The following is a 27,324-nucleotide window of genomic DNA, read 5'->3' on the forward strand; positions in this document are numbered from 1 at the left end:
TGGAGGTACCGACGCGTCGGGGTTCCGGCACCTCGGTGCCGTCTCCTGGGCCCCAGCAGCTTCCGGCACCGACACCCTTACCGGCCCCCCCGCCTTTCTCGGCAGCGGGCCTGGACGAGTGCCTCAGAGCCATCCTTCCGGGGATCCTGGAAGGGCTGATGCGCCAGGCTGTGCCGGCCCCGGGGGTGCTTGCGCCCCCGGCGCCGATGACTGTGGCGCCGGCGAGCTCTAGCCCGGCGCCGGGGCTGTCGACACCGCCGCCGCTTGCGGTGCCGGTCTCGACTGCCACGCAGGTGGAGTCCCCGTCGACGTCGATGGAGGGAGCTCCGTCCCCGCCGGCGCGGGAGTCCACCGCTCGACGACACCGAGACCCTGGTGCCTCGACGTCGAGCCGGGCCCGGTACCGGACTCAGCTACATGAGCTAATGTCCGATACCGAGGATGAGGACTCGTGGGGGGAAGAGGAGGACCCGAGATATTTCTCCTCAGAGGAGTCTACGGGCCTTCCCTCGGACCCCACGCCGTCACCGGAGAGGAAGCTCTCACCTCCTGAGAGTCTCTCCTTTGCCTCCTTTGTGCGGGATATGTCTATAAGCATTCCCTTTCCCGTGGTCTCTGTGGAAGAGCCGAGGGCCGAGATGCTCGAGGTCCTCGACTATCCATCACCACCTAGAGAGTCCTCCACGGTACCGCTGCACAATGTCCTGAAGGAGACGCTGCTTCGGAACTGGGTGCGACCACTAACTAACCCCACCATTCCAAAGAAAGCAGAGTCCCAGTACAGGATCCACTCTGACCCAGAGCTCATGCGGCCCCAATTGCCCCATGACTCAGCGGTCGTGGATTCTGCTCTCAAGAGGGCACGGAGTTCGAGGGATACCGCCTCGGCGCCCCCGGGGCGGGAGGCTCGCACTCTGGACTCATTTGGGAGGAAGGCCTACCAATCCTCCATGCTCGTGACCCGCATCCAATCTTACCTGCTCTATATGAGCATTCACATGCGGACCAATGTGCAACAGCTGGCGGACCTGGTCGATAAGCTCCCGCCGGAGCAGTCCAGGCCTTATCAGGAGGTGGTCAGGCAGCTGAAGGCGTGCAGAAAGTTCCTGTCCAGGGGGATTTTTGACACCTGTGACGTGGCATCTCGTGCTGCGGCCCAAGGTATAGTGATGCGCAGGCTCTCATGGCTGCGTGCCTCTGACCTGGACAACCGCACCCAGCAGAGACTGGCTGACGTCCCTTGCCGGGGGGATAATATTTTTGGCGAGAAGGTCGAGCAGATGGTTGACCAACTGCATCAGCGGGAAACCGCTCTCGACAAGCTCTCCCACCGGGCGCCTTCAGCACCCGCCCCCACGGGCGGGCGTTTTTTCCCGGGCCCGGCAGGCTGCACCCTATTCTTTTGCAAAGCGTAGGTACAACCAGCCGGCCCGAAGGCCTCGTCAGGCACAGGGACAGCCCCAGCGCGCTCGTTCTCGTCAACAGCGTGCGCCTAAGCAGCCCCCTGCGCCTCCACAGCAAAAGCCGGGGACGGGCTTTTGACTGGATCCATGGGAACATAGCCGCCCTACAAGTGTCCGTACCGGACGATCTACCGGTCGGAGGGAGGTTAAAATTCTTTCACCAAAGGTGGCCTCTCATAACCTCCGACCAGTGGGTTCTCCAAATAGTGCGGTGCGGATACGCCCTGAATTTGACCTCCCTGCCTCCAAATTGTCCTCCGGGAGCTCAGTCTTTCAGCTCCCATCACAAGCAGGTACTTGCAGAGGAACTCTCCGCCCTTCTCAGCGGTGCCTCGTGGTGGTAGCGGCCTACCTACGCAAGCTGGGAGTGCACGTGTTCCCATATCTCGACGATTGGCTGGTCAAGAACACCTCGGAGGCAGGAGCCCTCCGGTCCATGCAGTGCACTATTCAACTTCTGGAGCTGCTGGGGTTTGTGATAAATTACCCAAAGTCCCATCTCCAGCCAACTCAGTCTCTGGAATTCATAGGAGCGCTGCTGAATTCCCAGACGGCTCAGGCCTACCTTCCCGAAGCGAGGGCCACCAATCTCTTGACCCTGGCCTCGCAGACCAGAGCGTCTCAGCAGATCACAGCTCGGCAGATGTTGAGACTTCTGGGTCATATGGCCTCCACAGTTCATGTGACTCCCATGGCTCGTCTTCACATGAGATCTGCTCAATGGACCCTAGCTTCCCAGTGGTTCCAAGCCACCGGGAATCTAGAAGATGTCATCCGCCTCTCCACCAGTTGCCGCACTTCACTGCTCTGGTGGACCATCCGGACCAATTTGACCCTGGGACGTCCATTCCAAATTCCGCAGCCCATGAAAGTGCTGACGACGGATGCATCTCGCCTGGGGTGGGGAGCCCATGTCGATGGGCTTCACACTCAGGGTCTGTGGTCCCTCCAGGAAAAGGATCTGCAGATCAACCTCCTGGAGCTCCGAGCGATCTGGAACGCACTGAAGGCTTTCAGAGATCGGCTGTCCTGCCAAATTATCCAAATTCGGGCAGACAATCAGGTTGCAATGTATTACGTCAACAAGCAGGGGGGCACCGGATCTCGCCCCCTGTGCCAGGAGGCCGTCGGGATGTGGCGTTGGGCGTGTCGGTTCGGCATGCTCCTCCAAGCCACGTACCTGGCAGGCGTAAACAACAGTCTGGCCGACAGACTGAGCAGAGTCATGCAACCGCACGAGTGGTCGCTCCATGCCAGAGTGGTACGCAAGATCTTCCGAGCGTGGGGCACCCCCTCGGTGGACCTTTTCGCCTCTCAGACCAACCACAAGCTGCCTCTGTTCTGTTCCAGACTTCAGGCACACGGCAGGCTAGCGTCGGATGCCTTTCTCCTCCATTGGGGGACAGGCCTCCTGTATGCTTATCCTCCCATACCTTTGGTGGGGAAGACCTTACTGAAGCTCAAGCAAGACCGCGGCACCATGATTCTGATCGCGCCCTTTTGGCCCCGTCAGATCTGGTTCCCTCTTCTTCTGGAGTTGTCCTCCGAAGAACCGTGGAGATTGGAGTGTTTTCCGACTCTCATTTCGCAGAACGACGGAGCGTTGCTGCACCCCAACCTTCAGTCCCTGGCTCTCACGGCCTGGATGTTGAGGGCGTAGACTTCACTGCGTTGGGTCTGTCTGAGGGTGTCTCCCGGGTCTTGCTTGCCTCTAGGAAGGATTCCACTAAAAAGAGTTATTTTTTCAAGTGGAGGAGGTTTGTCGTGTGGTGTGAGAGCATGGCCCTAGAACCTCGTTCTTGCCCTGCACAGAACCTGCTTGAATACCTTCTGCACTTATCGGAGTCTGGCCTCAAGACCAACTCAGTAAGGAATCACCTTAGTGCGATTAGTGCTTACCATTACCGTGTGGAGGGTAAAGCCATCTCTGGAGAGCCTTTAGTCGTTCGATTCATGAGAGGCTTGCTTTTGTCAAAGCCCCCTATCAAGCCTCCTGCTGTGTCATGGGATCTCAACGTCGTCCTCACCCAGCTGATGAAACCTCCTTTTGAGCCACTGAATACCTGCCATCTGAAGTATTTGACCTGGAAGGTCATTTTCTTGGTGGCAGTTACTTCAGCTCGTAGGGTCAGTGAGCTTCAAGCCCTGGTAGCTCATGCTCCATATACCAAATTTCATCACAACAGAGTAGTGCTCCGCACCCACCCAAAGTTCCTGCCAAAGGTGGTGTCGGAGTTCCATCTTAACCAGTCAATTGTCTTGCCAACATTCTTCCCCAGGCCGCATACCCGCCCTGCTGAACGTCAGTTGCACACATTGGACTGCAAGAGAGCATTGGCCTTCTACTTGGAGCGGACACAGCCCAACAGACAGTCCGCCCAATTGTTTATTTCTTTCGACCCTAACAGGCTAGGGGTCGCTGTCGGGAAACGCACCATCTCTAATTGGCTAGCAGATTGCATTTCCTTCACTTACGCCCAGGCTGGGCTGACTCTTGAGGGTCATGTCACGGCTCATAGTGTTAGAGCCATGGCAGCGTCAGTGGCCCACTTGAAGTCAGCCACTATTGAAGAGATCTGCAAGGCTGCGACGTGGTCATCTGTCCACACATTCACATCACATTACTGCCTCCAGCAGGATACCCGACGCGACAGTCGGTTCGGGCAGTCGGTGCTGCAGAATCTGTTTGGGGTTTAAATCCAACTCCACCCTCCAGGACCCGAATTTATTCTGGTCAGGCTGCACTCTCAGTTAGTTGTTCTTCGTAGGTCAATTTCCTGTTGTACCCTCGCCGTTGCGAGGTTCAATTGACCTGGGTTCTTGTTTTGAGTGAGCCTGAGAGCTAGGGATACCCCAGTCGTGAGAACAAGCAGCCTGCTTGTCCTCGGAGAAAGGGTATGATACATACCTGTAGCAGTTGTTCTCCGAGGACAGCAGGCTGATTGTTCTCACCTACCCTCCCTCCTCCCCTTTGGAGTTGTGTGTTTTCATATTTTGCTAGTTATTCAACTGGCGGGAGCGGTCGCGCACGGGCGGGAAGACGGCCGCGCATGCGCGGTGGGCGTGCCCTGCGTGCCGACCGTCCCGCGAAGCTTTTTTCCGGTTGGTGGGGGCTGCCGCGGACGTCAACCCAGTCGTGAGAACAATCAGCCTGCTGTCCTCGGAGAACAACTGCTACAGGTATGTATCATACCCTTTCTTGGAAGTGCCCTGGGCTTCCCTGGCCTCCCATAGCATCAATTCATGAAACCTATTTCTCCAATGCCAGAAGGAGGGTGGTTCCACCTGCATCCAGTGTCTAAGTATACATTTTTTCCCTACGGCATAAGCCCTGCATATCAATTGTTCCAAATTCCTATCCGAAATCCCGTAGGATTAATCATCTTTAAGTGACAGTTTGAATAGATTCTTCAAAACACAGAAAAACAAAGTTGCAGTGCAGAAAGCATTTCTCGGTGTACAGTACTGCAGATGCAGTGTTTTGGTCATTTATACAATAATGGAGAAAAACACTTTTTTTTCTCCCTGCTCAATTCTGTCTCCCCTTCTCCCAGCCTCTGGTGGTATATTTTTCTCCTCTTAGTTAGTTATATTGCAATCCCCTGTTTTAGTTTCTGCCATTCCTATATCTCTGAGCAAAAGGATGGAGGCTGCCTGATCTGAAAAGTACTTTCTTCCTCCACTATTTTGTACCCTGAAGGTGGGCTTCAGCTGCTGCTGTGGTTCAGGGCTGGCAGTAGTTCGTCTGTTCTTCACAGGGTCTAGCATGACAGGTCTTGAGGTCAGAAGCATGCACAGGGGAGTTACTGTTGAATATTCAGTCACCTGATGATGTGCAGAGGGTGGGTGTAATGGGTCAAGCAGATCAGTAAACCAATGTATTATCAGGGGTTGAAATAACTAATTAAGGTCTAGAAGGTGACTAATAGCAGAAATGTTTATATAGAAACCAGTAGGTCTCTGGCAGGTATGAAGTGAATTGAAGAACTGGGTCAAAATGGCAAATTCTCTCACAGTGAAATTCACCAGACGTCACCGTTCATCTGTTCTCTGTTTCAGTGTGTTGATGTCATCTTGGGTGGTTTAAGCTATGACCAAGACAAAATCAATCAGTGGATGGCAGCGGTAGTGGAACAGTGTCTCACACATCTCGTCAAGCTGGGAAAAATGTACAAGTACATTGGTACGTACAAATCTTTGTTTAATAATAAATTAAACGTTCAGTGCTTGGCAGTGCTCTTGAAAAGCTTTGATTGACATTGCTGGAATCCAAAGTCCTCCATTTATCCTGAGAAGCGGCAGAGCGTGGGCAGAAGCAGTAATGCATGTTTCCCATGCTGTTCCGCCAGCCTGCTCTAGGGTAGTGGTTCTCAACCAGTGTTTGACCAAGTGCAGGGAGGTGTGTCACCGACGTTTGACATAGACAATAAGCCCATGCTTTCCTTAACAACCATGTGTTCTTGCAGGCTGGGGTGAGCAGAGAATTGGGAGTCAGGTGTTTGACATCTCCATAATCGATCTCTTGCTTCCACGCTGCCCCCTGTGATGCCTTCTGTTGTCAGTGGCAATTTGAAAATTTTCAGGTCTGCTTTTCCCCCCCCTCCCCCCCACATCCTACATCTATCTGCACTTGCTGCTGCCACCAGTCTGATCACCACTGTAGATCTTGCCCAATAATGTGGTGTCCTGCTCCCTCTGTGACTGTAATCACTACTGTTACTCTCTCTTTTCTGCCAACTCTGATCTTTGGGTGGAGAGGGTGAGTTTTAAGAGGACTGGCAGGGAAGGGTATTGAAAGGGGAAAGAGAGAGGGGACAAGAATGGGGTAGGGTAGAGTAAGAAGGTGAGCCTCCGGGAAACGAGAGAGTGGAGATGAACCTGGTGCAATGCCATTCATAGGGTTCCCCTCCTATAGAATGCCAAGTGCCCTCCTCAAAATAATAGCTTTCAGGATTGAGACTAGGTGGAAACTTGAGGGGTGAGAGAGAACAGGGACTCATGGATTGGGTGGTAGTGAGGGCAAGCAGTTGGGTGTGGGAGTATGTGTAGGGGGTGTGTTAAATGGGATGGTGTATTTGAGATGAGTTTGGAAAGATGGTGTGAAAGTATGCAGGATGTGAAGGTGCAAGAAAAGGGCTGAGAGACTGAAGAAAGGGGCAGGAGTGTGAAGGAATGAGAGAAGGTAGGAAAAAATAGAGGAGTTGGGGAGGCGATGAAAGGAGGTATGGAAAACTAAGTAGGGGATAAGAAAGGGCAGGAGGGCGATGAGTGACCAGCGAGGCAGGGTGTACTCCTGGGGAAATTCTTTTGAAAATTCTGCATACAACATTTTTAAATTCTGCAAAATTCTGAATTGATTATTTGTTGTGTTTTTGCACAAAATTTCACCATCCTAAGGCTTGAAATTCCCTCCTGCCTTTTCTTTCCTCGGGCTACACCCTCCCCTCTCAAATCCAACTGCAGTTCTCTCTCCCTGTCTCCCAGCATGACCTCTAATTCTGTCTGCCCCCAAATTCTTCTCCCATGCAATACTCCCACCTGTTATTCTTCCTCCCCCCAGGCACATCTCCCATCTCTGATTCTTTCTCCTCCTATCCCCAGCTATCATTGTATCTCTCCCCCACCCTCCCCATGGCACATCCTCAAGCTTGCACTCTCACCATACCAGTGGCACACACAGTCAGCTTTCTCTGCTGCCCCTCCCATCCCCATGTCACATACTCTACTTTCTCTGTCCCCTCCCGCCCCATTGTGCTCTCAGCTTTTGCTGCCTCCCCTAACCCCAGGGCACACTGAGGCGTATTTTCAAAGCGCTTAGACTTACAAAGTTCCGTAGGTTGCTGTGGAACTTTGTAAGTCTAAGTGCTTTGAAAATGAGCCCCATGGTCACCTTGCTCTGCTACCCCTTCCTTCCTTCCTTCCCATGGCACACTTTCACCTTGTTTTGTCTCCCTCTAACTCCCCATTGTGCACTCTCACCTTGTTCTGTCTCCCTCCAACTCCCCATGGCGCTGTCTGTCCTCCCATGGTGCACTCTCACCTTGCGCTGTCTCCCCTCCCCATGGTGCACACTCACTCACTTGACTCCCCTCCCCATGGCGCGCACTCACCTTGCTCTGTCTCCCCTCCCCATGGCGCGCTCTTGCCTTGCTCTGTCCTCCAGCATACTCAGCATCAGCAACTCTCTCCCAAGTTCCCCTCCCCCACACAGATTGTGTGGCAGGAGGAGGAGAAGGAAGTGAACTACTGCATACTTAAGTCACTTCCTCCTGTGCCAGCTTACACCTGACTGTTTAGGTGAGCCGCACTGGCCTGCCTACAGCCCCACAGTTTACATAAACAGTCGAGTTTAGGCTGGCAGAGGAGGAGGAAGTGACCCGATATGTAGCAGTTCATCCTCTTCCTCCTCCTGCCATGTAGTCTCTGAGGAGGAGGGGGAGAGAGACTCAGTGGCGGCACCGCAGAATTCTGCACAAGAGTCATAGAATTGTGCTTGTTCTACGGGGGTAGGAAATTCTGCAAAAAATTCTGTTCTGCATAGTTATGCAGAATTCTCCCAGGAGTAAAATGTAAAACACTTTGGTTGTACCACAGAAAGGCGGTATATCAAATCCATTACCTTTCACCTTGCATTCCCTAGCGCTATCCAGTTAGTGCAGCTGAACGTTCCACTGGCCGACACTTTTCCAGTTAGCAGGTTTTTTTCAATACTGAGCCCATTCTTTTTACCATTATTGTATGGGCAGGTTATTTTTCTAATCAGAGTAGTCACTTATGAAGTAAGTGAAAATTAAGACTTCTATGAGGGGGAAAAAAGTAATAACTAATTTGGATAACAGTTATTAAAAATATTTTCTATTTCCCATGAATCACTTTTAACAATGAAATATTTAGGCTTTGTTTTTATTCAGCCACAAAGTTAATGTGTCACACACATCGTTATTGTCTGTCTGGTTGAGAACCACTGCTCTAGAGGGACCACCTCTGTTGATGAGAGGAGAATCTAGTCTCTCTGCCTGTGCCGAAACCACTGCCAAGGGTATCGGATTGTGCCAAATTCTGTTGGTAGAACTGTTCACTGGCAACTGGACTGGGACCAACAACTTGTATTGAATAGACCCCATTTTTATGCCCTTCAAATCTGAACCGAGGAACTGTGACAGGTGTCAGTGGTTGTTGCTATGTGCGTCCATGTTGTGGATAAGATATAGTAGGTTTCTTACACCTTCTACCTCTCAACTTGCCTCCCATGTTCTGGAATGCATTAAGGAAGCATTTCTGGGAGTGTAAGACTATAGTTTAGGAAAAAGGTAGCTTCTTCTTCCATTAAAGACTTGGGAGAAGAGCCAAGAACTAGCTGTAGCTGAGATAATTTTCATACATCTTTTCTGACTCCAAGTGCAATTTTTCTTTAAATTAGTTACCGTCATGTCTATTAAACTCCTTTTTTTATCTGTCTATGTCAGGGGTTCCCAAACATGACCTAGGAAGAACCCATCCAATCAGGTTTTCAGGATATCTGCAATGAATATGCATGAGAGATTTGCATACCAAGGAGGCAGTGTATGCAAATTGATTTCATTAATTTTCATTGTGGATATCCTGAAAACTTTACTGGATTCCCCCCCCCCCCCCCCAGGATAGGTTTGTGAATCACTGGTCTGTATTCTTCACCTCCACGTACACCTTATGCTGTTGATTGTTTTTGTTTTGTGTTGTTTTTTTTTAACATAGTTTTCAGTACAAAATTTCAAGATAAACTTGAATATGAAAATAATATTGCAAAATGCAATCAAATTTCAAAACAGAAAATAAATATACAGGGAAACTGTTACAACATAAATGAAATCAGAGAGGGAAGTTTTTTTTAACATAGTTTTCAATTCAAAATTTCATGATAAGCTTGAATATGAAAATTATATTGCAAAACACAATCAAATCTCAAAAAAATAGAAAATGAATATAAAGGGAAACTGTTACATTACATTATAAAGGAAATAAGAGAGGGAAGAGCAGGAAAAGTGCTCTTTATCAGAGATCACAAAGGGCCCTAAAAAAGGAAAAACAAATTAAATGTCAAAACTTATCAAGAGTATCACATAATAAAGGAGGTGGCACATCCATTAGTGGTACTTATGAAGGAGTAATAGCAGCCACTGAATTAGGTTTCAACAGTTTTTATTAATGAAGCACAAAAATGGTGTTTACATAATGTAAATGTCTCTACAATCAATCAACACACACCAAGTACGGAAATTGTAAGATATTACTCATCTCCATTAATCTTTTAACTTTATCCCCCCCCCTTTGTACTATTAACTAACATTTAATCAACAAGATCTATTAACAGCAATTTCCCAACAACCCTTTCCCCCCCATCTTTCCCTTCTACCAATTGACACCATATGTTCAAATGCTTTGACCCCCAAAATATAACCACCTTCAGGTGTCAGCTTTACATTCACAAAGCCTTGAATTAAGATCAAACCATAATGTGTGAATTTACTCCCCTCCGCAAGAGAGCCAGGGGGCCTGTGGTCTGATGACCCTCCTACCCCTCCCCGGAAGATGTCTGTACCATACTGGGGAAGAGCTAATATAACTCCAAATAGACTTCCCCCCCCCCACTACCCCCCCTCCTAAACCCTCCCTCCCCCCCGCCTTGGTCTGCTCTACTGTTCTTTCCAATTCCTAGAAGGTGGTAAGAAAATGACTCTATTCCCATTTAGTTTCCATTAGTTGCCGAGGGAAGCTTGGACAATGCTCCAAGTTTATTAATAATATGACTCCTCGCCCTATGGGACAAGGTGTTAATATATCCTTCCCAGGTAAGGAAAAAATTGCTTTGTGTCTGAAGGTTAAGCAGAGAGTCCTGGAGCTCCATCATAAGTAAGTCATGTAAGCGATTCCTCCATTGCCAAAAAGAGGGGTTCAGTTCTTGTGTCCAGTTAACAAGTATGCACTTCATGCCCACCAAAAAAGCGTTATGGGCCATTACATTCTGGTATCTCGTACCCCCCTCCACTGGAGCGTGACAACCCAACAGAATACTCGTAGGCGGCTGATTAACCGTTTTCCCTCCTATCCTTTCTAAATATTTAACTATCCTGGTCCAGAAAGCTGTTATAGCTGAGCACTTCCAGAAAGCATGGTAGAAGTTATTATCCGACGCCCCACAGTGTCTACATTGGGCTGATTCTATATATCCCATCTGACACAGTCGAGACTGAGAGGTGTATGCCCTGTATAACACTCTGACCTGGCATTCTCGAAGGTTTGCGTTTTGCGTCCATTTCAGGACTCCCCTCCAACCCTTCAACAAATCTCCCGGGGTGATCCCTCTTTGTGTGTCTGCTGTCCACTTTGCTGCCACTCGTGTGAGATCTCCCTGTGGCCTAGCCAGTAACAGCCTTTTGTGTAATATGGATATCGAAATAGGATCCTCTGATATCATCTCGAATAAATCCCCCATCTTAGTGGTCAGATCAACACCAAGTGCAGCTCGGGGGAGTGAAGCTATATAATGTCTAAGCTGTTCGTATGCAAAACATAGCAGCCACTGAATTAGATGGATACTTCTAGCCATCAATAAAACTTTTCAATTGTTTAGGATCAAAGAAGACATAATTATTACCCTCAAATTTAATACAACATTTACAAGGAAATTGTAGGAAAGAAGTAGCCCCCAATTCCACTATCTGCAGTCTTGAGGCCAAAAAGACCTTGCGTCTCATCTGTGTGGCATGGGAGAAATCAAGAAATATAAAAATTATATGACCCAAAAACAAATCATCCTTGTGACAGAAATAAAGTCTCAAAACCCAGTTACGGCTCAAGGGCAAACATTGATATTAAAGTTGCACGAGAGACCACCTCCTGTTGGGGAGCTTTCTTGAAAGTTAGTCAATTCCAAACTGTCCTCGGAAACAGCTGCCTGCTGGTTCCCAGATGGTATATAATAAGCCCTTGAGATAGGAGGCATAGTGTCTGCTGTAATTTATAACACTCATAGAGGAGATTTGGGAAAATCTACAAAGCTTAAATTTAAACACCTCAACTAATTCTCAGTGGACACCAGTTTACCATGAATCAGAAGTTGATCCTTGACAAGCACTCTTTGAACAGTTTGTAACTGTCCAACCTGCTTTTCCAAGTTCCTCAAAACAACGGCAGAGTGACTCAGTCCCTCCTTGGATGCCATCTCTTGGGTTTGCAGCAATACAACTTTCTCACCAAACTTATCCAAATGTTCTGACATAGATTTCTCCAGTCTTCCAGTGGCCGCCAGAACTTCAACCCATACCCGATACACCTGCCTGAGTTTCTATAGGCCTTGAACCAATGGTGCCAGAGCTCTGGTCACTCCCGGGACTCATAACACCTCCAGGGGTAGCCAACATTCCAGGCAATACAGGATCAATGACTGAAGCCGGTCCCATTCTTGAGGTTGTCCCGCTATCCAAACCCGGGGTTCTGACACCATCCGATGAAGCACTGGTCAGATAAACCTTGTTGGTTGTTGTTGTTACATTTGTACCCCGCGCTTTCCCACTCATGGCAGGCTCAATGCGGCTTACATATACAGGTACTTATTTGTACCTGGGGCAATGGAGGGTTAAGTGACTTGCCCAGAGTCACAAGGAGCTGCTCTTGCCTGAAGTGGGAATCGAACTCAGTTTCCCAGTTCCCCAGGACCAGAGTCCACCACCCTAACCACTAGGCCACTCCTCCACTTCGCTTCTGGGTATCGGGGGAGTACAGCGTACCTCAGGGCTGAAGGAGTAATCACTTTTTTCAGCTTGCACAGGCTCTCCTGAACAGCATACAGAAACCGAGGCTACCTCCAACAAGGGAACCACATATTGGTCTAAGGTCAGTTGTCCAGGAGGGATGGCATCACCATCCTCAGTGGGAAAGGTACATGCCTTGCCTTTCCGTTTCCCCGTCGGGATCAGCTCCATAGACAAACAGCCCAAGCCAACAGAGCTCACTCCACCACGTCTGCTTCTTTCACCATCTTAACTCCTCATTCTGTTAATTGTTAATGTGTATTGTGTTGACACTGTAAGTAACACACTATACCCTAATGTGTCCTGTTTGAATACTTAACAGCCGCAGTTGTCTTTTTGCCTTTGTCCAGCTTATTCTTGCTTTACATCACTTTGGGTGAATTTCTTCAAAAAGGTAGTAAATAGATACTAATACATACATAAATTGCAAATTAATAAGTACATAAGTAATGCCACACTGGGAAAAGACCAAGGGTCCATCGAGCCCAGCATCCTGTCCACGACGGCGGCGAATTCAGGCCAAGGGCACCTGGCAAGCTTCCCAAACGTACAAACATTTTATACAAGTTGTTATTCCTGGAATTGTGGATTTTTCCCAAGTCCATTTAGTAGTGGTTTATGGACTTGTTCTTTAGGAAACCGTCTAACCCCTTTTTAAACTCTGCTAAGCTAACCACCTTCACCACGTTCTCCGGCAACGAATTCCAGAGTTTAATTATGCGTTGGGTGAAGAAAGATTTTCTCCTATTTGTTTTAAATTTACTACACTGTAGTTTCATCGCATGCCCCCTAGTCCTAGTGCACAGACGCTTCACATCCACCTGTTCCACTCCACTCATTATTTTATATACCTCTATCATGTCTCCCCTCAGCCATCTCTTCTCCAAGCTGAAAAGCTCTAGCCTCCTTAGTGATAACTTCATATCCATCACCACGTGACCCGTGTCTTTTATTTATTTATTAGGATTTATTTGCTATCTTTTAAAAAACATTTTTAAGAAATTCACCCAAGGTGGCATACGGCAAGAATAACAAGTACAACACAAAGAGAGGTGTCGAGGGAAGTGATGAAAAAGCAATCTGGTTTTCATCAAAGGCTTTATTGTGGAAAAGACCCAACACGGCCAGGCTTTAGCGATATTGTCTGCAATCAGGGATCACAGTTTCTCACAAAATCACATAGGGTTGATATTGGTATTACACATTCCACCTTACACAGGAAGGGTTTTGAAGTTAATTCTATTGCAGAGAGTTAGCAGTCTTTCTACTAAGACTTCAAAGCCCTTTGTAAGGTGGAAACAACCTGTGTGATACTAACATTGTCCCTATGTGATTTTGGGAGAGACTGTGACCCCTGATGCAGGCAATATTGCCAAAAACCCAGCCGTGTTAGGTCCTCTCTACAAAAAAAGCCTTTAATGAAAACCAGATTTGTTTTTCTATCCCTTGACCATCTCGGTTTGTTCTGCACTTGTTCATCATCGACAGAGGACTTCCTCTTTTTCTCATACTACTAGAATAAGGCAAACCTAGGCAATAGACAGTCACAGTGGTAAACATATTCAAATAACAGTACACATTGTGGTGTAGTATGCTACGTGTACTTATAATGTGAACACAATACATATTAAAACATCTTAATAGCATAGTGTATAAGGAGAGATGAAACCTAGACAAGAGTAGCAGAGTTCAGTAGAATAAAGGTGACTAAGGCAAAATTGCACGAGTGTATAAGCAATTCCTACTTCAGTATGTGCAGCTGGTGTTTGGCCTTATGGACTAGATTCTATATATCACGCCTAAAAAAATTGGTGCTGAAACAAAATGCGCCTAGGCGTATTCTGTAAAGTATGCCTAAATTTAGGCATACTTTATAGACTAAACCTAAATTTCCACACAGTTTATAGAATATGCCGCGCGCCCGTCTGTGCAACTATGTTTAGTCACGGGCAGTTACGCCAAGTGTGTTCTATAACAGCACCCATAGATTTTTAGAAATACCCACAACCCGCCTATTCCATGCCCCCCTTTTCAATTATGCAGCACAGAATTTACGCGCATCACATTACAGAACATGCTTGGGCAGTTGTGTGTGTAAATTCTAATTAAAGCCAATTGGTGTCAATAATTGCTTGTTAAGTGGTAATTACCATTGCTGATTGGCTTGTTAAAAGTTGTTTGCGCAAATCCAGAATACGACTTGATTTGCGTGTGCAACTTAAGTCATGCTATATAGAATCTGGGGGTATGTGTACAACCACCTAGTTGCTTCTTCCATTAAAGGCTTGGGAGAAGAGCTAAGCTTATGAAGTAGAAGTCTTGCACTAAGCAAAGTCTTTGTGGGAGTTTGGGAACTGCTTTGGAAAAGGCCTTTTACCTCCATACTATGTCTATAGTATCACCCTCATGTACATATTGGAATATCTCCAGTGTAACGTTATGGTATTCTAAGGTTTTATTCACTGAGATTGAGAGGTACAGTATTCTAATTATATATCTGTATTGCTTGTCAGAGTCAAACCTTTTTATGAGTAATTTTTGAACCCTGTCCTTCAGTGTCCTGCACAGTTATGCAGAAGTCGGGAGCAGGTCTGCACACAGCAAATTCTTGCTTTTGGGATAACGCTACTGATGGTAAGAGCCTTCTTTTTCTTCTGATAACTTAAATAGGGTAAACTGGGCAGGTTGTACCACTAGGCAGACGAGACATCCACCATGGGCACTGGCAAAGACAGCCGTTTAAAACTGCTGTCAGCGATGGGCATTTGAGAATCTTTGCACACATTCTTGAGACTTGCCGTGTCCTGCCTCCTCCAGCAGGCCTTGAATTTGTGCACAGATGCTCAGAGGCCCACTGCTGCAGGTTTAGCTTCCAGCTCAGCTCCAGCAGTAGCGGAGAAAGGGGTGGGGGGTGATCCTGAACACTTTGGGGGCAGAAGAAAGGGAGAGAGATGTTGGACATGTTAAGGAGGGCACAGAAGAAAGGGAGAGAGATGCTGGGCACTTTAGGGAGGGGGCAGAAAGGAAGGAGAGAGATGCTGGATACCTAGGAGAAGAGTAGGGCAGGGGTGCATGGTTGATATTCCTTAGGGCAAAGCATCCAGTTACTCAGAAGAAACTTTGAAACATCTATGCCAAATGACAACCTCCCCTGCAGACCTTAATTTTTGTTACCTTTGGGTTGGATGCTGTACTGTCCACAAATTATGTCTCTTCTAGTGGAAAAAGCTTAGCTGTTTTCCTCTATTTTTCCTTAATTAATCAAAGGAGTCTGTTAGCAGTCAGATGTGCAGTTCCCTTTCCTTTGTGCAACCTCACCTCTGCTTTTGTTATTACCACTACTACTACTACTACTACTACTTATCATTTCTAAAGTGCTACTAGACGTACGCAGCGCTGTACACTTGAACATGAAGAGACAGTCCCTGCTTGACAGAGCTTACAATCTAATTAGGACAGACAAACAGGACAAACGAGATAAGGAGAAAGAGTAGCAAGATTCCGGAATCCCAAACAATAGCAAGATTCTGGAATCCCAAAGACTACTACTACTTATCATTTCTATAGCGCTACTAGACGTACGCAGCGCTGTACACTTGAACATGAAGAGACAGTCCCTGCTCGACAGAGCTTACAATCTAGGACAGACAAACAGGACAAATAAGAGATAAGGCAATATTAAGGTAAGTATGATAAAACAAGTGATATTACCACCTTTATCACTGCTTCAAGAACATATCAAAGTGGATTAAAAATATTATTAAAGTGGCTCTGCTTGGGCTGTATGGAAGAGGACAGAAGGTAGAAGACACATTAATGAATTACGTTGAGCATAGCAGGCTGTGCTGACTGCTTGTTTACATACTATGTGATTTCCACAATCCTGGTTTGAAGACAAATTACAGCATTGAAGTTGGTTCTCTCCTTCCTTATGCTATAGTACAGAGCACAGAAAGCACTGACTTTAGGCAGACATACAGTGCATTGCATTAGAGAATTTCTGTGGGTTGTTTTCATTTGCCATGAGCGACTGCTGCAGAATGTTGATCCAAAAGACCTGGCTATGCCATCGCTGCAGAGCCAAGTGCAGAAGCTTGAGAGATTTAAGATAAGAATATAAGATGTGCCATACTGGATCAGACCAAATGTCCATCAAACTGAGCATCCCAGCTCTGACAGCAGTCCAGATCACAAGTACCTGCAGAATACCAAAGAATAAATCCGTTCCTTGTTACTCACAGCTAGGGATAAGGGTTGGCTTTTCCAAATATACATGGCAAATAATGCTTTACAGACTTTGTTCCAAGGATTGGTTTAAACCCAGTTCCTTGTTGGTAGCAGACAAAGCCAGAGACTTGTGGGTTATGACCTTCTACCAGCAGGTGGAGATAGAGTGCCAAACTGATCTCTGCTACATATGACGTTATGCTCCTTGGTCAGTCAGTATTCTGTATCTCCAACAGGTAGTGGGCGGTCTCTCACAAATTCCTGGTTTTTGCCAGGTTCCTTGGTTCAGTTGAGCTTGGGGGTGTCTAGGCCAGTAGAAGTGCCTGACTTGGGGTAAACCTGGTGGTGCCAGGTCCCTCCTCCCCTCCCCCCCCCCGCCACGTCCTTCCTTCCTCCTCCTCCTCCTCACGGAACTTTGAAAAAAAATGTTGGAAGACAGCACATCATCCTGAAGGTTTCCATCTGCTGCTTTATCTGTTTATGTGGCATTCTGGAGTAGATGGGGTATCCTGGATTTAGCCATCTGATCAGAATCAAATAAGGCCGGCAAATTGTTGAGTATGAACTTTCATTCTTCCCCTCTGTTAGGTTTGTGCTGTTCGGGTTAGTTCACCTTCAGTGGTACACTATTTCTTTTTGAGCAGCCTGTGTGGGGGTTTGTGTTTTCAGGACAGTACCATTGGGCTAGTACAGGAGAGATTTGATGTGCTTTTATATAGTACCTCTCTTCAGTCAGCGGCAGCCAGCCATTTTGGTCAAAGGCTGCAATAATGGATTGCTTATTCTCCTTTTGTGTCTTCGCAGTTTTCAGGCTGTTGTAGTGCGGATGGTGCCAGTTCCCTTGACTGGCAGAAGTTCCTTGTCTGCCTTTGTGGTTTTGGGTCTCAGCTCCTTGCATGGCGAATTCCCACTCAGAAGAAGCCTGGACCTCATTGCTCCCAGGTCACTCTCAGTTGCCCTTGCAGCCATCTCTTAGGTGCTTTTCTCCAGGCTACTCCTCCCAGCTGCGTTTTCATTCTGCAGCTCACTTCTCTTTCTGAGGCCTTGGCTATGCTGGCATGGGTTGTCCTCTTTTCCTAGGGGGGAAGCATATTTCCTCCTTACCTTGATCTACGGGGCAACATCTCACAGGTAGCCTGGCCTACTCTTTCCTGGCTGTATAGGCAGCCTTTGTCTTGTGCCCTTGCTTGCAGGGGCATTTTTCCCTCTGCTGCATTTACTCCAGGTACTGGATTGCAGGGTTTCTTCTTTTGATAGCTGCGGCTCTATTTCACTTGGACTGCTTTTTTTCCTCCTTCCTGAGGCCATGGTCATTTTTCTCCTCTCTGATGTGGGAGCAGCTGGCGGCCTGTGACTGCATGAGCATCTAATGGTGCACGTCAGTCATCCTGTCATGGCCTCCCTAAGGTGGCAGTCCCATGCAGCATCAGGAGCCATCACTGGAAGAAAGACACTAAAAAAAATACCTACCTCTGTAGCACTTAATTAAAAAAAGGGACACTATAATAAAATGAGGAAATGAGAAAAAAACATTAAAAGACGTGGTTGCAGGAGGAGAGGACAGTATTTTAAAAGACTATTTTGGTAGGTCAAATAAAATATATTTCACACATTAAAAAGGGTGAAAGTAAGCCAAATGATGACCACCAATGAGGGATTTAAAAATGTAGCAGCATACTTTTATTCCACAAGCTCACTGAACTTGCTGAAATCCACTTCTTCACAGCCTTGGGACAAACTTCCATCACTATCTCAGTTAATGCACTTTTGGTTCTTTCCCTTTGTTCAATGTCTCTTAAAGTTTGTAAGCCCTCAAAGCGATTGGAGGTCAGTTTGGTATTGTTTGTTATATAGTGAACACAGTAGTAGGTCATGCTGTAATCGAGGTGGTGGTTAATGACATAATACAGCTTTCCATGTAAACTTGATTGTGCATCATACGCTATGGTGAACAGACCCCTCTTTTGCATCACGTAGCCCTCAAACATCATTCACAGACAAACCGAAATGGCTTATGAAGAAGAGCACGAGAGCACCAAGATAGTTAACGAATTGATTTCTGTTGGAACCAAGCGTTGCAAAGTATATGCAGCAAAACTTAGCAACCACAGTCTATTATCATCCTGGCTTCCACATCCATTACTTCTTCCCATCTGATGCATGATTTACCAACTTGAGCGTTCAAATTGCCCACTAATACGAACAGGCCCTTTTGTCTCGGAGCTTGGAATAGAATCGGTCTTTGTTTTTGTTACTGCTTACTGTTGTTGGGGTATACACCGTGACGATCATAACCAACGCAGTTCTATTAAGCATCAGTATAGTAATGCAATCTCACAGTGCTTCATAGGACATTACTGTCTTTTACGTTGTTCATTGATGAGCAATCCTGTACCCCACAGATGGTGCTGTCCACCAGAAAAATACAGCTGTATGTGGTCGGTGATGTTGAGGTTGTAAATTTTTTCTTTTGAATAGGAACTGATCTACATTGGGGAAAGGGGAAGCTTAACAAATCTAAATTTCTTCTTCCTGCACCATTGTCTTATCCATGCATTGAGACTGTGGAACTCAGCCTTTTTGTAAGATCTTGCATAATGAGAAGCATTTCTGAGTTCTTCCTGGATGTTCTAGATTTCAGTTTCTACCTAAAAGTTTTAAACTCGGCTTGCAAAAATTTCCTCTAGCAATTTTCTATGTTACTGGTACCCATGTGTACCATGACAGCCAGCTGTTCCTCAGTACTTTCTAGAATACTATGTAGGTGACACATGAGGTTCATTACTTTGTATCAGCCCACAGTTGACCAGATGATCCTCACATTCACCCAGCACTTGGCTAACTACGTTCCTAATGATTGAATTGCCATTTACAGTGATAGTTCTCATTCTTTCTTTATGAGAACATCTCTAGAAATGCAGTATTCTCTTACACTGAGGAAACATTACCTGGAAATCAGGTTCTAGCTAGCAAATCACTTAAATGTCCATCTCACAAGTGGCATTATGTGTTGCAGACAATCCAGCATGAACATCCATTTTACAAACTGAAAGGTCCAAATTATGAACAGGACATGGATGTCTTTGTGGCAGCAGAGGAACATCCGTATTATAAAATGGTCATGCATGTGGAGGAATAGTCTAATGCAGTGGTTCCCAAGCCTGGTTTTGGAGGAACCCCAGCCAGTCAGGTTTTCAGAATACCTACAATGAATATTTATGAGAGAGATTTGCATACACTGCCTCCACTGTGTGCAAATCTCTGTCATGCATATTCATTGTGGGTATTGTAATCCCCCAGGAGTACAAGTGCTGAGGGCCCTCTTGTGGCTCCTGTCCAGCATCACAAGCCCTCAGCCAGGGCTCACTAGAGCTTTGCTTCTGAGAGGCTCAGAGACAAGTCTCCTCTATGGCAACTTGTAATACTAGTCTCATTGTTTAGGGTTCCTCTTTCTCTCAGGTGACTGTTCCTCATTTATCACCAGTTCTTAGAATCCTCTGATGTACCATCGGGTAACAGATCACCTTTCTGGTACACCTGATGTGCCCCCCCCCCCCCGGTCACCTTTCTTGGGAATATAACCCTGGTTTCTCAGCTTTCACAAGTATGCAAATTGGATACACCAGATGCAAATCCACTTTATTAGCACCCTGCTCCAGTCTTGTGGGGAACAACTTCTTTCCAGCATAGCATTCAACTTCCAATAATACACAGTTCCATTACTACCATGTCCATAGCCAGGTAAGTACCTTCTTGGTTTTTAGAGGGATCCTTCTCTCTCAACTTCCAGGGGATCTCCTCCAGCAGGCTTCAGGTGTTCCAGGTCCCCATCCCCTCTCCTCCTTTTTCTTCTTGGAGGGTGCTCTTTATAGGGTGGCTAATAATCCTCCCCATCTCTTTAGGCCCCTCCCCATGGTTCCAGAAAGGTCCAGGCCCAGAACTCTCTCCACCTTTCCCTCACCTACTCTGAGAGCTCCCCCTGGTGGCCTCTTCAGGGAAGGGCAGGTCCTATACAATGAGCACCCCCTTGCTGTCCCTTCAGGTCATTGCTTAGACATACCCCTTTTGGCTCCCTCTAGTGACCAGATCAGGGCATTTTCCAGACTTTTCCCTGGACAGCGCCCTTTGGTGACCTCAGGCTAGGGCAGTCCTGTGTTTATCACAGTATCTTGAAAACATAGACATGTTTTCAGGGTACTGTGATAAACACAGGACTGCCCTAGCCTGGGGTGCTTCCAGGACCAGGTTTGGGAACCACTGGTCTAATGATTATAGTAACCAGCAGAGAGCCAGAGCAGAGATCCAGAGGTTGGTAGTTCAAGTCTCACTGCAGCATTTTGTAAAATATACATATTTTTAATTATGTGCACTCCAGGGATAGAAAAATACCTACTGTGACTTCCTTTATCTTAATTCAGTGGAGAACAGCTCTATCAGAGCACCTTTCTATAACCTGGATGTGACAAGTACCAAGTCTAAATAAGGATGTCCGTCTTTGACTCGGACATCCCTTCCCCTTCTGCAATCAGAATTGGACGTCCATATTTTGGGCCTTCCCTAGTCCCGCCCAAAACACACCTAGACCATACCCCTTGCCATATGGACATACTGCAGTGTTAGACATTCATATCTTACCTTTGTAAATTGGGGATTTGAACGTTCATGCAATATGACATCTAAATGCCAGTTTTCAGACATCCAAAACAAGAATAAAACTGCTAAAATAACCACCATAATCTCTCACCAGCTGGTAGATAATCATGCATGTGACACTTGGTGCAAAAAGGCTAGATAGAACCCATCTCATTTACGGACTGCTATCTGAATCTTTATCTGATTTGTTAATTATTTAAAGTTCTTTAGCGGGTGGAAATGCTTATTCTAATTTAAAGTCCCTTAAATTGTTTTGGTGAATTTTATACTAATTTGTTGATGACCTTTTAAAGGACTACAATTTATTTATGAAAAATTTGCTGTGCCACTCATCCGATCGGTCGTTCTCTTAGCGGTTTACAAAGAATTATTCATAATTCAAAATATAATCAAACAGGACAAACAATACATTTATAAAGCAAATTAAAAATTAAAACCATCAACCTCCATAAAAACTAGTTTGTCCCTTTCGACTCGAGGCACAGCCAGTAATTCATAAATAGGAACTGAATGCTTCTGCAAAAAGCCAGGTCTTCAAACATTTGCAGAACTACAAGTAATTGTTATATTCCATATCTCCAAGGGCAATGAATCCCATAGTCGTGGGGCTACCTAAGTTATATATCATGTTGCCACCAATTTATCTTGCTTGTTGTCCAGTAACTATAGCAAGCCCTGAGTTTCAGAACAAAAATATCTCCTTGGACAATATGCCTTGGATCATATTCTGAAGGTAAAGAAGTCCTGAATAGCAAACTGCATGATATATCGTATGTTAAACATAATTCTGAACTGCACTGATCAGCATAGCCTGTAATGAGACAAGCTGCCACTTTCTGTACCAACTGCAACAGTCAAATATATTTAGCTGGCATCCCTAACAGCAGACTATAGCAGTAATCAATGCTCAAAACCATCACCTGCATAATTGCACACAAATCTGACCCGTAACAGGTATTTCAACCACCACAATAATAATAATAATTTTAAGTTTCAAAACAAAGCTTTACACAACACTGAAGCTATGGACCTTTTAAAATGTAACTGATCATTTCAAACCACACCTAAATTCTTCATCTCGTGGCATACCATCATCCCTGCTCTTTCCATTTGTTGAGTAACAACCAGTCAAATGAGCTTGTTTCAGCCTCGATCACTGTGACCTGAGTCTTCTGTAGATTAATCTGACAACCATGAATAAATTTGATCAAGGACCTGACCAGTAAGTTCAGACCATGTATCCCTGGAGAGTCAAACAGCCAGCTGGACATCATCATCATAAAGCTTATAAATAATCCCAAAACTAGATAAGAAAGAGTAAACAGGAATTTAAAAACATTAAAACGGAATAAGGCAGGCCCGTGTATGACACCCTGCTGAGCCAGGGCCCAGTCGGTTCTCCTGTCCTCCAGCTTTACCTGCTGCTGGCAATCAGGAAAGAACCAATCATGAAACACCTTTTCCCCTCGTATCCCATCAGATGTTATATATTACTAAGGTCAGGGATACTCACTTGGCTGATGTGACTCCTGTTGTGAAAATTTCCCCTCTTAAATTAGAATAACAGTCTGTAAATGAAAGCCACCTTGAGGTGGTCGGGAAAATTCTCACTGTTAATGCAATTTTATGCTAAAAGAAACAGAAAAAGGGGGGAGAAATGTTTACTACTTATAATTTCATTGTAAAGCAATATCAAGCAAAAGAGTACTGTGTTGAAACATGAATTATATTTCACCCAGCAAATAATTTGTCACTCGATACATACAGAATTAATTTAACTCAAAGCTTTCTTTCTCTTCTAAGCTCTAAGATATAATTTCCCTGCAAACAGTACTTGGAAGTCTTGTTAATCTACCAGCAGAGGCAGTTTCTGCTGTCAAAGTTCCCTCAGGATAATTCAGGCAAACATTTTGCTTAAATCTATCAGCAGTTAAGAGCAAGATGCGCTGAAAAAATTAGTGTTTGTTATGAAGAAGAGCTGTGTCTAGTGGTCAAAGTCTGCAAACCTTGCATTAGATTCAGGTGCTTTCCTAATCAGGCTTGGCTGTATTTTGCTACTATGGAGAAAAAGTGATATCCCACAGTGAGTCAAACTTGTACATCTGGCAGCTGGGAAGTATCCCAAGGGTGAGAGGGATCAAAGGTAAAGAAAAATGATAGCCACAGGTAGAGCAGCGAAGCCAGTCAGGCTTGTATAGCTGATAGTTGAGAGATGGATGCCCTAAACTAGATTAGTGTAGGCAGGGGAAAAGGGGTAGATTGTATGGATGGCCCAAATGGTCCTTATCTGTCAACCTCTGTCACTCTGTCTTCAGGCAAATCACTTTATTTTTCTTTGCTTCAATTTAAGTTGGAGCAGTAGTAGAACATTTATTCCTGTCCGAAGCTGTCATATAGAAGCACCAAAACAGATAAGATTCAGGAAATTATTGAAATCTTATTTAAGAAAAATTTTTAATCTTAAGTTTAAGAAAAGTTTTTATTGTTTTTTTTAAATAAAATTTGTTTAATCAGGGAAGATTGTTTCCTTTACTTTCATTGTAATCCACACTGAGCCTTTGGGCAAGTTGCAGAATAGAAGTTCCTGTTTTTTGTATTTTGTATTTGCACTTTGGAGGTGGCTTGAGTTGTGTTTGTGAAGTACTGCAATAGTAAAGCAAATTGAGACTGTGTGGATCAGCTGTGTTACGTAAACCAGTGTTTCCCGAGTCCAGTCCAGGAGTACCCCTTGCCAGTCAGGTTTTCAGGATTTCCACAATGGATATGCATGAACTTGATTTGCATACACTGCCTCAGTTATATGCAAATCTCTTTCATGCATATTCATTGTGGATATCCTGAAAACCTGACTGGCAAGGGAGTACTCCAGGACCGGACTTGGGAAACACTGACGTAAACAATATCAAAACAGTGGCGTAGCTACGTGGGGCCTGGGCCGCCGTAGATTTGGCCCTGGACCCCCTGCCAACGACCCTCTCAACCCCCCGCCGTCGCCTGCCTTTGCTGGTGGGGGACCCCCAACCCCCGCCAGCTGAGATCCTCTTCTTTCCGCAAAAGGCTTCCTTCTGTTTCTGACGTCCTGCACGTACAACGTCAGAAACAGAAGGAAGCCTTTTGCAGAAAGAAGAGGACCTCAGCTGGTGGGGGTGGGGGTTGGGGTCCCCCGCCAGCAAAGGTAGGCGACGGTGGGTTGGCGGTGGGAGGGGGGTCCAGAGGGTCGTCGGTGGGGGGGGGGAGGCAAAGTCGGTGGCGGGGTCGACTGGCGGGGGTTAGCGGTGCTGGGGGGAGGCTAAAATGTGCCCCCTCACCTCGGGCTCTGGACCCCCCTCCCGCCAAGTCTGGCTACGCCCCTGTCAAAATACAGGAAATTACTTCAGGTTTTGATTTGAGTCATTTATCTTTATAGACATTGAGTATAAATGTGCATTACTGTCCCAAGTCAGGTTGAAATTGCTTAGAGAGATGGTTGAAGGGACACTGTCAGGATTGGTAGTATGAGATGTTTAAATGTTTAACTATTTCACAGTTAACTTTTCTTTTTTTTTTTTTCTTTTTTTTTTTGCGCTAGGAAGCTGCACAGTGCGGTGGGAAAACCGAACCATGTACTGCGTTGTCAATGTGTTTGCTATTGCAATTCCCTCATAGCTGCCAACAAGTTGGACGCTTAGCTTCATGTATCAGCCATTGAAATGGAACTACAATTGCAGGTTTCTGGGAAGTCCAGCTAGATGAAAATGCCCCCATCTAAACAACTCATTTTAATGTCAAGAGGAATGCGAATTAATTTACCTTGAAATGCGCTTTCTGCTGCCTCTTGGATTTTGGGTTTTATTATTGCAGTTGCAAAACTGCGTTATCAGAAAGGTCATCCCATTCTAAGACTTAGAGGATTTTTTTAACATGCGTGATTGCTCCGCTGCTCCTGGTACAAAGCGGTTGCAGTAAGCAGCAGAAAAACCCTCTTTAAGATCAGTTTTAGACCCAGTTAGGTTTTGGGTGAACATCATTCAGGGAATACTTTCACTTGAAGAATAGACCACCCGAAATATTTGAATATGGCATGTTCCTTTAAGAGCACCAACTATAAAACAGTTTGCAAAAGTTATAAGGCTACAGTTTTGAAATTATAAATATAAAACTTAGCTAGCAAACAATGAGGTATTCAATATGCTTTTTAAGTGCCTGGCTTTGCAAAGTAATGCACTGTTAATCCTGAAAGTAGTTCCATTTTCTCTAGAGTTATAAATCCTAATTCAGACAATTCCTACACTGGTTATACCCAACTGTCCAGAAAAGCACCATGTGCCTAAACCTTTTTTTTTTTTTTTTTTAAGTAACCTCTCTCTTATCCCCCAGGTCCTTCTCTGGGGGCTGTTACAGCTTGGGCAAAAGTTTAGTTCAAACCCAGTGTAAAAACTGATTTAATGCTCTCAATATTTTGCCCTCTTGAAAGCATTTATTTCTAGTTTTCCACCTGCTTTTCATTAGGAGAAGTGTGCTGGCAGAGATCAGCATTTTGGCTTTCTTCCTTGCACACTCCCTGTAAAGATCAAGATGGAAGCAGCAGATGCAGCTCACTCAGAACCGTTCCTGGTGCTTTTGCATTAACAGTCACTTAGCTTTCATGATCACCTAGCTCAGAGTGAGCAAGTTACGGGTTTTCCATGTTTTTTTTTAATGTTGAGAAACGTGCAGAAGTACAGGATTTGAAAAATCAGGGCTGACTCATTTGCACCTTGTGACTTGGCATCAGATGATCACTACACAGACGTTGTGAGCTTAATACGTGGTTCATACAGGAATTGACTGCTGACATGGCTTTTTTTTTTTCCCTAGGGTTCCTTTGACTTTCTAAAGGAGGACCTTTCTTGGCTACCACTGTAGCTTTACCTTGTTGCCATTCTGTTAATTTTAATATTATCATTTGGCCTCATCACAAAATCTCACAGTGAAAGAATCAGCGTTTAAATCCACCATGTTTATGCTTTTAACTGGAGAAAGTTAAGGCAATTTGTGTTCATTAATCACTAACACAAGTAGCTCTTTCTTTGTAAACTGATTCTTTTATATAAAAAAAAGATTTTATGGTGCAGGTTCCTTCAAAAGGGACCAACCAGTCTCAGAAAATTCAAAAACATGAATAGCTAGCAAGAAGAAAAAGTATTTACTACTAGTACTTAACATTTCTAGAGCGCTACTAGGGTTACGCAGCGCTGTACAGTTTAACAAAGAAGGACAGTCCCTGCTCAAAGGAGCTTACAATCTAAAGGACAAAACATCAAGTTGTGCAGTCTAGATTTCCTGAGTATGGTATGGTGGTTAGGTGCTGAAGGCGACATCGAAGAGGTGGGCTTTGAGCAAGGATTTGAAGATGGGCAGGGAGGGGGCCTGGCGAATGGGCTCAGGGACTTTATGTATAGCAATAACTAACTTGCACTGACGGCAGTCTATAACTGGTTTATATGCTGTGCTTGTTATTTAGTTTAACTGCTTTGTATTTGCTTAGACAAGTCATATTATTAATGTATAATGTAAGGAATAACAATTTTTTTTTCAGCTGGCCATTTCCTTCTCAGTTGGAACAGGTTTATACTAGGCAGTAGCACCATGCCCCCGTTTTATATCCTCTTCCAACTCTACCTAGCCAGGGCTGCCTCTGAGCCCTGTCTGTCCTCAGGGTGCTGTCACTGAGTGATGTCAAAGACTCCAGGGCCGGTCAAACCCGGTAAGCGGGGTAAGCACCGCAGGGCGGCGCCTGCCTTCAAGGGCGCTGCTGCGGTGCTGTGCCGCCATACCGCGCCACCCTTGGGGGTTTAAATCTTTTATTTACCTCCATCCCAGCGGCCACGTCATTTCAAAGCCTCGCCCGTCTCTAGCCTTCCCTCCCTTTGTGAGTTCATTCCCTCAGAGTCCCGCCTTCTGACATCATTTCCTCTTTCCTCGAGGGCGGGACTCTGAGGGAACGAAATCACGAAGGGAGGGAAGGCTAGAGACGAGCAAGGCTTTGAAATGACGCAGCCGCTGGGACAAAGGTAAATTTAAAAAGACTTAAACCACGCAGGGTGGCAAGAAGAACAAGGGGGATGTTGAGGGGAGAAGAGGACGGAGATGCAAGACAGGGCGGACACCAACTGATAGTCTGCAGGGGGGCACCAGAGACCCTAGGACCGGCCCTGAAAGACTCCTTACCC

At 45.8% G+C, this 27,324-nt stretch overlaps 1 protein-coding gene across 1 annotated transcript in view; it reads left to right on the forward strand.

The window, feature by feature from the left end:
* LOC115469455 (dynein light chain Tctex-type 3-like) overlaps positions 1-26,315 on the forward strand; it is a 51,211-nt gene extending 24,896 nt beyond the window's left edge. Inside the window, exons 3-5 of the mRNA XM_030202123.1 lie at positions 5,523-5,646; positions 14,810-14,887; positions 24,702-26,315. Coding sequence (XP_030057983.1) covers positions 5,523-5,646; positions 14,810-14,887; positions 24,702-24,778 — 279 coding nt within the window. The 3' untranslated portion in view covers positions 24,779-26,315. The remainder of the gene's footprint in view (positions 1-5,522; positions 5,647-14,809; positions 14,888-24,701) is intronic.
* Positions 26,316-27,324: the final 1,009 nt, after the last annotated feature.

This window comes from Microcaecilia unicolor, chromosome 4 (genome assembly GCF_901765095.1).
Source record: "Microcaecilia unicolor chromosome 4, aMicUni1.1, whole genome shotgun sequence".
Classification (NCBI taxonomy): domain Eukaryota; kingdom Metazoa; phylum Chordata; class Amphibia; order Gymnophiona; family Siphonopidae; genus Microcaecilia; species Microcaecilia unicolor.